Source organism: Sabethes cyaneus, chromosome 3 (genome assembly GCF_943734655.1).
Source record: "Sabethes cyaneus chromosome 3, idSabCyanKW18_F2, whole genome shotgun sequence".
Lineage (NCBI taxonomy): Eukaryota > Metazoa > Arthropoda > Insecta > Diptera > Culicidae > Sabethes > Sabethes cyaneus.
Genome location: NC_071355.1, coordinates 57,361,084 through 57,373,888, shown reverse-complemented (window position 1 = coordinate 57,373,888; position 12,805 = coordinate 57,361,084). Strand labels below are relative to the sequence as shown.

The following is a 12,805-nucleotide window of genomic DNA, read 5'->3' as shown; positions in this document are numbered from 1 at the left end:
ATCTAACTATTTCATCCCTAGAGTTTATTGAACTCTTCTAGAAGAAGAATCTGCCGGCAACCTTCGTGCTTAGAGATTCCATCTAGCGAATCGCGAATGAGAGGCTCTAAGAAAGAGTAAAATTGGAAAACTCGGCTAACTTGTATGCAAGGAACCAATACATACGCGTAACCAACTAACCATAATTTCTAGTATACCATGCTTTATTTGCTAACTTAACGAAGATACAGCAAAGGGCCAATCTAATCAACCTGATTGCTACATAACACCCCGGTCTGTTTTACGAAAATTTGATTGTAGAATACAATCAAATTTTCGTAACTTCAAACCGTACAGAACCAAAAACTAAATACTATAAACTAGCGGAAACTTTAAACTAAATTATTTACAAACGCAATTAAACTTAAGCTACTATTTACAAATTTTACAAATGACTAAGGTTCACCAAAAAAAATTATATCGCTTGATCGTAAGACATTTCTTCGTTACTGTGCCGCGGTTCATACACCAACACTTCAATTTCTACATATCCGCTCTCGATCGAGCCAAACCCCAGTACAACTTTTCCCCCAACTCGAAAACCCAGGCAGTAACTCCGGCGTCGATACACATCGACCAACGAGAAATCTGCCACCTACAGCGCCCATACATATTCCCCATAATTACAACGAATTAGCATATACATTCCAAGGACTACTCCAACACCTATGTTGAAAAGGTCTCCCAGAATAGTACACCATCAGCTTTGCTTTCGAAGAATACCTCAGAATACTTCTGAACAAATATCTTCTATTAGCAAAACGCAACCTCCCACATTAACTTCCCCAGCAGTAACTCTTTACCAAATAATTGGCCACTGAGAAACCTGCCAACGTAATTCGTATAAATTCCCAACATACTAGCATCAATGTTTCAACGCCGGACCTATTCCGACAACGTGAAACATGACCTAACTCAAAACATAAATTAACAATTTACGTTTTGTTTCTAACATCGAAAACATTCGATTTCCACGAAACAAACGAAATCGTGAACCACCCTATAGCTTGCTATAAAAGCTCCGTCTGATTTACGCACACATATCTACTCGCGAACAGCAACGAAATAAATGTCAAACGAAAAGTAAACAGTGCTGGTTGTGATGTTTTGTGCTCTGTGGAAAAATTTGTGGAAAACAGGTAAAGTATTTTGAAATACAGGAAAATTCCTCTGCGGAAGGTGACTTATCCCTTCTACACATTCTCAGTGATATTGTGAAAGGATCTACCATCTCAACGAGCGATTCTCTAGCTATCCCCACCCCGGTGGCCACGGCGACGGATGACTGGAAGACTGACCGGCAGTTTTTTTTTGCAGCAAATGGAGCAGATGATGAAGATGTGGATGGATTCGGCATTGAACGGAAAGGAAAGTTGGCTTCCAATTACCAGGTAAGAGAGTGAGCAGAAACTAATGCCTATTTATTTATTTTTTTCAGAGCAACCGGACCACGAAGTTTGGAAGGGGGCTGCAGAGGCGACATCGAGGAGCCAGTAATCCATAAAATTACCAACCTCTAAACTAGCCAACCATAAATTTCCCAACAAATAAATTTATTAACCCTAGGTTTAAGCATCGAAAAACTAACACTAGAATTAAGCAAAATCATGTATTAGCTTCCAAAAAACTTTAAATAATCCACAATATGCAAACTAAATAAATTAAATAATAAATTGAATATTAACTAACACAGGTACATAATACTATACTAAATAAATAACTAGATGAATATGTACAATATTTACAAAATTTACAAATTTAATAAACCATACTAATCCTAACTAAAAGTAAGCTTAGCAGGCAAACAAAATATATGTAGTGTCAGGTACTAACTTAGTTCATAAGACTCGATGTAGTAGTACCAAACTAACATTACTCCTGCCGAAAAGGGAAGTTTCTCTGCTGGTTTCGGTTTCCCCAGTCCGCTCTATCCGAAATCCAACGGCGGCTAGGTTTCGCCCGAAAACTTTCAAGTTTGTTCGTAGCTAGCACACACCCCGGGATTGTCGTCTGTGGGCGACCCAAGGTGGCGTGTCTAGCCCGATTTTAAACGATTTACCTCCTTCTGACCTTGTTAGGTGCACATTCCTTTCTCCATTATTCAAAGTCTCTCGAGCGTTTCAGCATCGAGGGCCCCCAGTAGATGACAGGTTTTGTGGGGACCGCAGTAATCTGCAAGACCTTCGTAATGGAGAAATGTATTTTGATGCTACCAGAGCTTTCGCGTCATGGTGCAATGGTTTCGACTCAACTAAGTGAGCGAGACATAGCTTGAAAAAAATTTGTTTTATCACTACCAACGTGAGGTTGGGAATTGATACTAATTGTTGAAATAACTGACTTATCTGAGTGTGGTGGGAAAAGACTTAAAGAAGAACTAATACACTACTGTACCTAATGCTGGGCTCGCTTCACTTCGTGTTTTCACTACTTTTTCCAGGTCATAACCCTAGCTCCTTCTAACCCTTCATGATCAGTTCTTCTGGCCTAACTCTTCAACTCTTTACTCTCAATTAAGCAGTTCACTCCAATTAGTACCAACGACCTGTCTTGTTATGAAACTTGTTTTAGAGAAGTCGCTCCGTGGAGCTTCATAGCTTAGAAAATTTGGTCCCTCACTGTGTTTATTATAATCTTGGCACTCCGTAGAGTTTCATAGCTGTTGAATTCAAATTATTATTTGAAGAAGACGTTGGCCTAAGTTCCAGAAAGCTTTTTCAGGAATTTACAGTTGTAAACTCCTAGCCTTTGACCTTGCATATTATCAAGATCGTAACAGTGCGCCCCTACAACCCTCCTTACTATCGCTGGTATGTACTTCGGTGCCAGCTTAGCACAGAACCCTTTCCCCTTGTCCGATTGCTCCATATTTTTCTTCAAAACTTTTTCCCCGACAGAGTAGGTCGGACAATTGGCATTGGAACGCAGGTTGTAGTATGACGAATGCTTTTCGTATGCGGCTTTTAGATTCTTTCTAACGTCTTCCAGTAGTTTTTCCTTTTCATCATTGCCAATCTGACTTTTGCTTGTAGTTGGCGCATCCCTTAATTGCCGATATTCTCTCCCATCGGACACTATGTTCCTACCGAACAAGACGAAGTATGGTGTGTAGTGCGTAGCATCGTGGACCGAGTTTCGCACAGCGTTCGCGATTTGCTGGAGATTATTCGCCCATTCTCTATGATCATTCTTGATGCAAGCCCGAATTGCAGTCGTTATCACCCTGTTCACCCTCTCCGTATCGTTTACCTGCGGATGGTAATTGGGCGTCCTCCAGTGCGTGACATGATACCGGGTCAACAGGTTGCTGAACAATGCGGAGGTAAACTGGGATCCATTGTCCGACAAGATCACTTCAGGCACTCCGAATAGCAGGAATAGAGAGTTCTCCACAAAGTTCACCAGGGACTCTGCCGTTGCTTGTCGAAAAGGTTGAACTATCACGAACTTCGAAAACAAATCAGTCACAACCAACAAGCATGTATTCCGTGCTTTACCAGACGCTGGAAGTGGACCAACATAGTCCATCGCAAGGAATTGCCACGGGTATTGGGCCATTTTCTTCTGCTCAGCCATGGGCGGAGTACTATTTTGATTTGAAGCTTTGCTCATTTGGCAGACTAGACAACTCTGGCAGGTTCGCTTCACCTCGCTACTCATAAACGGCCAGTAGTATCGCTCTTTGACCGCATTCAGGGTTTTCTCCGGACCAAGGTGGGCTTTTTCATGAATTTCCCGTACAATATCCGCGCGCTCTGGCTTTGCGGGGTAACGTTTCCACTGGAATCGGGGGTCTTCCACTTTCCCATCCACCTTCACAAACTTCCAAATCTCACCGCTGGCAACACGAAAATCTGGATATTTTGCGGGATCCAGCTGAATCTTTGCCGCTAGATTTCGTTGTTCGGCATCGAGGGTCTGGACAGCAATCATCTCTACTGATCTGGAAAGACAGTCCGCCAAAATATTGCTCTTACCCTTGCGATACTCCAGTTCAATGTCGTACGATTGGATTTTCAGGGCCCACCGCAGAAGTTTCGCATTTCCAGACTCTACGCCAATAGAGAAAAGCCACAACAGGCTTCGGGCGTCGGTAACAACCTTAAAACGGGTTCCCTCGACATAGGGCCCTATTCTGTAAGTCACGTCGAGCAACTCGGCTCGACTCAGTCACTGTCGAGTGTCGAGTGCAAGAAGAACGGGCAGCATAGCGGCTCAATGCACAACCAAAACAAAGCTAGCTCAGGCGTCACTTGCTAACCGTTTAGTCACTAGCTTTTTGGCGGTGGACTCAGTCGAGTTACTCGACAAAATCGGGTCGCGTGTGACTTACATAATACCAAAAGTCGACTAGTCGAGCAAAGTGACACTCGACGTGACTTACAGAATAGGGCCCATAGTGACGGAAATGTTCTATCGCTAGAAGCACTCCTAGACACTCCTTCTCTACACTCGCGTATTTCCGTTGAGTGCTGCTCAGTTTCTTGCTGAAGTACGCTATAACCTGTGGAACATTATCCTGGCGCTGAATCAGGGCCGCTCCAACAGCATTATCTGAGGCGTCTGATTCAATGGAAAACGGCAGCGAAAAATCGGGGTTTCCCAAGATAGGCGCTGATACTAACGCGGATTTTAATTCTCCGAAGGCCACTTCTGCTGCATCAGTCCAGACAAACTTCGATCTCGACTTCTTCAGGAGGTCTGATATCGGTGCCACAATTCGGCTGTATTCCCGAATGAACCGCTGATAGAAACCAGCCAGGCCCAACAGACGGCGAATATCCTTCACGTTCCGTGGGCGGGCGTAGTTCAAAATCGGTGCGATACGGCCATTGTCAATCGCCACCCCCTCCTCGGTCAGCAGATAACCTAAATAGGTAACCTGTTTGCGACAGAACCGACTTTTGTCCAGAGAAATCGTGAGGTTCGCTTTCGTCAATCGGTTCGCTACGATTCTCAGGAGCCGAACGTGTTCTTGAAACGTCTTCGTCGCAATGACGATATCGTCTAAATAGACGAACACGTTTGGCTCCAAATCGAAGCCTATCACGCGATCCATGAGTCGGCACATTGTAAAGGGGGCATTTGTTAGGCCAAACGGACAAACCTTGAAGCGGAATAATCCTTGTGGCGTCCTGAAGGCGGTATAATCCCGGCACTCCTCTTTAAGAGGAATTTGGAAATACGCATCCTTCAGGTCTACCACAGAATAGAATTTTGCTTTACCAAGCCGGTGAAATATTCCCCCCATATTGCGCATGGGGTAGGAATCTTTTTTGGTAAAGCTATTTATCCGCCGTGAGTCTAGGCATACTCTCAGTTTACCATTCGTCTTGCGAACGGGGACTAAGGCACTTGCCCACTCACTGGTACATTCCTCAATGGCATCCATCCGTTTGTACCTCTCCAGTTCTGCTTCCATTTCAGCCTGTATCGCTGGCGAACAACGATACAGTGGTTGCCGACAGGGCTTTGCTTCCTCCTTTAACACGATCTCATGTTGCAGCAACGACGTCCTGCCTAGTCGGTTTTCGGTCGTGCACGGAAACATTTTGATTGCTTCTATCAACTGATTCCGGTCTACGTCCGCCAGTTCGTGCTCGGTCTCGACTGTCTCTGGCGTGGTCTTGGAAGGTTCGGGTAGTTCCAACGCGGGGATTTCGAGCGACTCGTCCGGTCCTGACGGCTTTAGCGCCGGTAACGTGGTAATCGACGACAATCTCACTTCTGCATCACATTCCCCGGGCCTTGCAGCTTCCACCGTGGTCACTCGTTCGAAGCCATTTTCCCCCATAATCATGGGTTGGATCCCAAACTGTTTCCAAAAGTCGTAACCCAGGATTAACTTCTGGGAGACCTGCGGAACTACTAGCGTCGGAAGGACTTTAGTTAATCCTCTAAACCGCACGGGCAATGATACATAACCCAGACTCTCGTGGATAGTCTTATCGGCGGTCACAATTTTCAGCGGGCTGACCTGGAGTGCTAACCCGTTCCGTTCAGCAATGTCAGGTATATTAGTCACACTAACACTCGCTCCGGAATCTAGTAGCGCATCGAACTCCTCGTCAAAAATCTGTACGGTGATGTGTGGGCAGCTTCCAGTTTGGACACGAACCTCGCACACCTTCTGAAAAGGATCTTCATACGCATGGGGAACATTTTTATCACCAGGAATGCTATCGCTCCCTCTCTCGCATTCCCGCCTTAGTTTCCCGACCCTCTGTTCATTCCGACCGTTCCGGTTCGCGGATGACTATTACAATTCGTCGATACGGCTCCAGGATTTCCGCATATATAGCAGAAGATTCGCTTCTCTTCCATGCACTGCCTCCACACATGTCCGTTTTTTCGACAGTTCCAACATAATGGATTTGAACGCTCGGCTACGCGTTCCGGCGGCTGTCGTGAGGAGTTTGCGTGAGTTTTCGGCACGTCGGTTGATTTCTTCTGCTGACTCTCTTTACGACCAACAAAATTCACTTCTTCTGGCTCCGAGTAAGACTCGTAAGAATCGGCATTTTCCCTCTCCACCTCAATCTGGTGGATTCGGTTCGGTGATCGTGGCGGTCCTTCTCTTGGTTGCCGGAACACGGGATCATGTGCATCAATGCGGTACGCGTAGAACTCTAGCTTTCGCAAAGTTCGAACCGTGCGACATGCAAGCTTCGCTTGGTAGTGTGGACGCATGTTGTCCCATATCACCTCGAACAAACGGTGCTGGTCTAACGGGGTAGTCAACAGTTTGTTTAGCCGCTCTATCTCCATCTTGAATGAAAGGAAAGTCTCGTTTCGGTGCTGTTTGCGATCGTAAATACGTTGCCTAGTCCCTTGATCCTTGTTGGGGTTACCGTACATGTACCGTAACCTTTCCTCGAAGTCCTCCCAAGTGAGGAACTCGTCGGAATAGCACAGATACCAGTCGTAGGCTTCCCCTCTAAGGATCGTATGGATTCGTTGCAGGAGCACGTCTTTCGCAATACGGTCCATGTGGGCTAGGCGGCAGACTTTGTGCAGGAAATCCTCTAACGAGCGTTGTCGACTATCTCCGCTGTACGTCAGATGCCACTTTTCCATCCGACGGTCTGCGTCCCGAATCTCCTCGTCACTGATCCGCCGCTGGTTGCGACCATGGTGTCTACCTCGACGGTAGAACACTTCGTGGTCTTCCTCGTGGCTGTCATTATCACTAGACTCCCAGTCCTCCTGTTCAAATGCAGCGCGACGGTCGCGATTCCTACCCGCGGGTTGCGTGGTATGACGGTTTCTATTGAACCGGTCGGGAGAGGCGAAACGTTCATCGTGCGAGAAATCTGCGCGCTGGAAGCGATCAAACCTACCACGAGTCCATCTGCTTCGATCTGGTTCCTCCGCCCGTGGTAGAGGAAAATTGGCCGAATGCCTTTCCCGTGACATCTTTCCCGCGTTCCCAGACTGTGGTAAATAGCTGTCCGAGACCGTTCGATTTACTCGCGGAAGTTCATTCCGACTTGCCGGTCCTTGGCGTGATCCTTCAATCCGTGCCTTCGCTAACTCCCTTTCTAGACTCTCTATTCGCTTCAATAATGCCTGATGATCTTCTGGCCGTTCTGGTGTCGCAGTAGGATCCCGGTTTACCTTAGGCTGCTTCGGAACTGCACCTTGCGAACTATCCCCCCTTGCTGAATCACTGTTCGCCGGCTGTAAGCCATCTTCTATCTGTCCACCTACGGCACCATCATCACCATCATCTAAGTCATCCGAGATGTTTCGTCGTGCGTCCATTGCCCTTGTCCGACCCTGTCTCTCGTCGGAAGTTTTCTTGCCATTGGATCTGCTCAACATCTCTCGGACAAAATCGCTCAACTCCCGTTTCATCTTCTCTGAATTCGTATCCGAGGCTTTGCATCGAGCTATTCGCATAGCATAATGCTTCAACCGGGATACAACTCTTTCATCACTGCCACGCTCCAACCTTCTGCTTAAATCGTCAACCTTACCCGCAATATAGTCAAATTCCTGCTCCACCGTATACGGAGATGGATAATCCCTCTTCTCACGAATGTCTTCATGGAACAGATTGCGCAGAAGGCGATATTTAGCCTCTGGCTCACTGGTCAATTCCCCCGTCTTGCCCCGGATTAACAACTCGTAATCAACCTCCTCATTCGTGAGGTGGTCGGCATGCGGAAATCTGTTCGACATGGCGACAGTATCCATTTAAATTTAAAAAATAATGATAATAAATATATATTTACAGTAGCACGACAAACACAATACACCAAGCAATATATACAAATAAGCAATATAAAAAGCAAATAATAATTCTCTATAATAAATCAATATTAAACTAAAGAAAATTTTTGTGAACCTATTCTACTAACTACGTATCCGAAATAATTTTAAAGTTATTTAAAGTTTCCCAAAAAACGGAGCCCCACGTTGGGCGCCAAAATGTAGCCTGCCGAAGTACGACCAACTCAGTCCGCGATCCGTTCCCCAGAATCTCTAGGCAAGTGACTTAAGCGCCACCTCGTTAGAGGGCCACTTGCCAAGTGAAGGCTTGCCCGGCCAGAAACTCCGCCTCAGGGCGGGTCAGTTCAACAACTAAGGGGACAAAAAGGCGGACGCATGCAACCAAAGGTGCTCACTCTACGCGTTTTCAAAAAGCCTAACCACAGAAACTCGCTATCCGAAATCCTCAATCCACACACCGACTCGTACCTTTTTCCTCACTGGCCCAACTCTGAACAACCAGATTACTGGCCAATGTAGGAAATCGGAGTGCGGGGACTGTATTACCAAGCAGTCCACTTGGAGTACCAAACACAACTCTAAAATTTACGCGATTCGTGAGACACCTTCGGAATACCTAAATTACACCAAATGACACTCCATAAAGACTTTAACTTAGGGAAACGCAAACTGGATTGAACATTTTATTCTAAACTTTTACAAATATTTAACTACACCTAGGTTTTTTGAGCCATTCTACTCTTCTCTATTGCGTGGGTGGAATCTGCCCTAAAGCTTCTTTCGGGTTTGGGAATTGGCTTAACTTTCGTTTATATCACCTGCGCAGGGTTTAGATCTTTACTTACGGCGGCCGTTCATAATTTACTCCATCCAACGATGTTACCAAGCAGCAAAATGTTGCGCGATGGACATCAAGCGCATAAACCCTGGTTCGGCAGCTGCAAATTGGCGTATCACAAAATGGCGTCCTAAACGCTCAGCAGCATAAGCCGACCAGGCTGATCAGCGGCTTTCCTAAGCGGCGTGATCCGAAATCCGACGGCTGGAAGCGGTGCTATAACCAGCCGTTCGTGAAGTGTGCGGTAGGAGGGGGGATGTGCTTTGCTGGCGGTGTGGTCCGTAGCTTTCGCCAAGCGCTTGAATGAGCTTGAAAATGGAACACAAAAAGCCGTCGAACGGCTGTTCGACGGTATTAGCCAAATTCCCTAAAAGCAACTATTCACTTTACCTTTTGTTTCCACCACACTGGCTAGCAAAGACTCCACGCAAGAACTTCTCCTAACTGCGCTATCTATTCCCTATTAATGAAATAACACTTAGTAAATTTAACTAATCCTAAGTGTCTCACTCTAAGACACAAACCTTTTCTAACACGAAACAACACAAGACACACACTCCGATTTCGTTCACTGATCAGTTTAAAATAATCGAAGCGAAATTGGGAAACTCCTCAGAACAAACGAGATTTGGTTGGAAAACGAATATTCTATAGCGAATTTCTGCGATCATACAAATCCGATCAAACATCTCTTTTTATCTTTAGTTGCATGCATCTAACTATTTCATCCCTAGAGTTTATTGAACTCTTCTAGAAGAAGAATCTGCCGGCAACCTTCGTGCTTAGAGATTCCATCTAGCGAATCGCGAATGAGAGGCTCTAAGAAAGAGTAAAATTGGAAAACTCGGCTAACTTGTATGCAAGGAACCAATACATACGCGTAACCAACTAACCATAATTTCTAGTATACCATGCTTTATTTGCTAACTTAACGAAGATACAGCAAAGGGCCAATCTAATCAACCTGATTGCTACACTTCCTCTTATTAGCAAGCACAAAACTACAAAATCGGGTTAAATTAGGCGGGGTACACAAATTGGTACACAAATGGCCTTCCAGTTGGCTTCGAGGTATGACGCTGGCTTAATAAGCCAGTCGTCGTATGTTCGAATCTCGACTGGGAGAGGCTGTTAGAGTCAATAGGATCGTAGCAACTGGCCCTGCAATTGTCCTGCACTCTAACAGCTGGTTGCGAAGTCTGTCGTATAAAAACAGAAGGTCGATAACGGAATGTAGCACCTAGGCTTTTGCTCTTTTACACAAATTACGTAACGCAAAAATTCTGGTTTTTCACCCCCTCCTTCCGCTAAGTAACTTTGTATAAGTAACGCTTGGCATAACCCCCTCATTGAATTATGTAACGTTGACCAAACCCCCTCCCCCTTTGATTCTCAACATTGAATAAAAATCATGTAAACCGTATATATTGTTGTTTATTTTAACGTATTGAACAAAATCATATGAAAACTAACAATCAGGTGCTGATCCGTGTTGGGGTCAATTGGTTTTCAACTATAATAACTGGAAATGTTGTAGGATCATATTCAACAGCTACAAACTATACTTTCGAATCTGAATCTCCATCAGTATAAACTGATTCACTGTTTCGCATCATCAACACGTCCTTTCTTTGTTTTGCATTTGTTTTTTGGTATTCAAAATTTTGCTACGAAACTATTCTTCTGACTCCCCCTCCCCAGTATGTAACAAAAAGTAACGTAAACTCGACCCCCCACCCCCTCTAAGCGTTATGTAATTTGTGTCTGAGTCCTTATCAATTATGCCAAAAAGTCGTTATGCTAAATGACTATTTTGCCAAAAGACTATTATGCTAAATAGATTATGCCAAAAAGCGCTAAATGCCAAAGAGCCTTATGCCAAATGAATCGCCCCGCACGATGATCTCGCTTACACCGTCGACAACGCAGTTAACTATGAAACTTTAGAGCGTAATCCGAAGGAAATCAAATAAGAGACAAGCATGGTTGGTGAGAGGGTAGTCCTATTTCAAGTAATAATTCAAAAGACACTAGGTTTCACATGAATTTCATAAAAGTTTTATTGCGGTATTAAACATTATCATCAATATGCACGATAAAATTTAATGCGCATATGCTGCTAACCAACCGAGATAGTTCAAAATTTATTAAGCCCATTGCTAATTATTTTTAAAGTTTTCGTGTGAGTGGCACTGAACAGTCTGTTGTCTGCCGCAAACCGATTCATATGATCGGTGTTAAGTCAGACAGAACCGAGTGGCAAAATTCTGACTTCGAGAAAAACGCATTCAAAGTTTGCTGCATTCGAAATCATCTTCTAACTCTGTTACTGTTACAACAGTTACTCTAACTGTATGCAACATTTATGTAGTCTGATTAAAGTAAAAAGTTGCTTAGAAAATTCTTGATCGTTTGCTATCATTAACTTATTTTTTAAAATTTTGCGACTTGGTCCGGTCTGGTTTAACACCGACAATATGACAAGCAATCGAGTTGAGCAGGCGAGTCGAGCAGTCGAATCGAGATGTCTAGTCGAGCAGTTAAATCAAGCTGTTCAGTCAAGCAGTCCGGTCGAGCAGTCGAGTGGTCGAGTCAAGCAATCAAGTCGAGCAGTTAAATCGAGCAGTCCAGTCGAGAAGGTTTAATCAAGCTGTTAAGTCGAGTAGTCCAGTCGAGCAGTTCATTCGAGCAGTCGAGTCGAGTAGTCCAGTCGAACAGTTTATTCGAGCAGTTGAGTCGAGTAATCCAGTTGAGTGGCTGAGTCGAGCGGTCGAGTCGGGTAGTCCAGTCGAGCAGTTGAATCAAGCAGTTAAGTCGAGCTGTCGAATCAAACAGAAGTCAACCAGTTGAGTTGAGCAGTCGAGTTAGGCAGTTGAACCGAGCAGTCGAGTCGAACAGTTTAATCGAGCAGCCCAGTGGAGCAGTTTACTCGAGCGGTTAAGTCGAGTAGTCCAGTCGAGCAGTTGAATCGAGTAATCTAGTCGAGCAGTTGAGTCGAGCACTCGAATCGAACAGTTTAGTTAAGCAGTCTAGTCGATAAGTCGGGTCAAGCAGTTCCGTCGAGCAGTTGATTCGAGCAGTCGAATCGAGCAGTTCAGTCGAGTAGTCCAGTCGAGCAATTGAATCGAGCAGTTGAGTCGAGCTGTCGAATCAAACAGTTGAATCAAGCAGATGAGTCGAGCAATCGCGTTGAGTGGCTAAGTCGAGCAGTCTAGTCGAGCTGTTGAATCAAGCTGTCAGTTAAGTCGAGCAATCAAATCGAATAGTCCACTCGAGCAGTTAAATCGAGCTGTCCATTCAAGCAGTCAAGACGATCTGTCCAATCAAGCAGTTGAGTCGAGCAGTCAAATCGAACAGTTCAGTCGAGCAGTTCAGTTAAGCAGTCCAGCCGAGCAATCAAATTGGGCAGTCTAATCGACCAGTCCAGTCGAGCAGTCTAGTCAACCAGTTGAGCAATCGAGCAGTCCAGCAGTCGACCAGTGAGGTGACTGAGAATACAACCCATTGCTACGAAAGCATGACGTCCTGTCAAGGACCTGTTTTTAGTTACCGACAAGCCTCTTATGACGTCTTGTCAGAGACCTGGTTTTCGGTACAGACGTAAGCCCCTTATATAAATAGATAGATAGATGGCGGTGGCTGTCAAGCAGCAAAATCTAAATTGGTTTATTGCTGCCTTCAGCAATGGATGAT

General features: G+C 45.0%; 1 protein-coding gene across 1 annotated transcript; it reads right to left on the bottom strand.

Moving 5' to 3' along the window:
- Positions 1-2,736: 2,736 nt before the first annotated feature.
- Positions 2,737-8,223, bottom strand: LOC128739606 (uncharacterized). The gene is made up of 3 exons (XM_053835101.1): positions 6,277-8,223; positions 4,424-6,169; positions 2,737-4,140 (listed from the first exon to the last, which is right to left on the bottom strand). The coding sequence occupies exons 1-3, from the start codon at positions 8,221-8,223 to the stop codon at positions 2,737-2,739; spliced, it is 5,097 nt and encodes a 1,698-aa protein (XP_053691076.1).
- Positions 8,224-12,805: the final 4,582 nt, after the last annotated feature.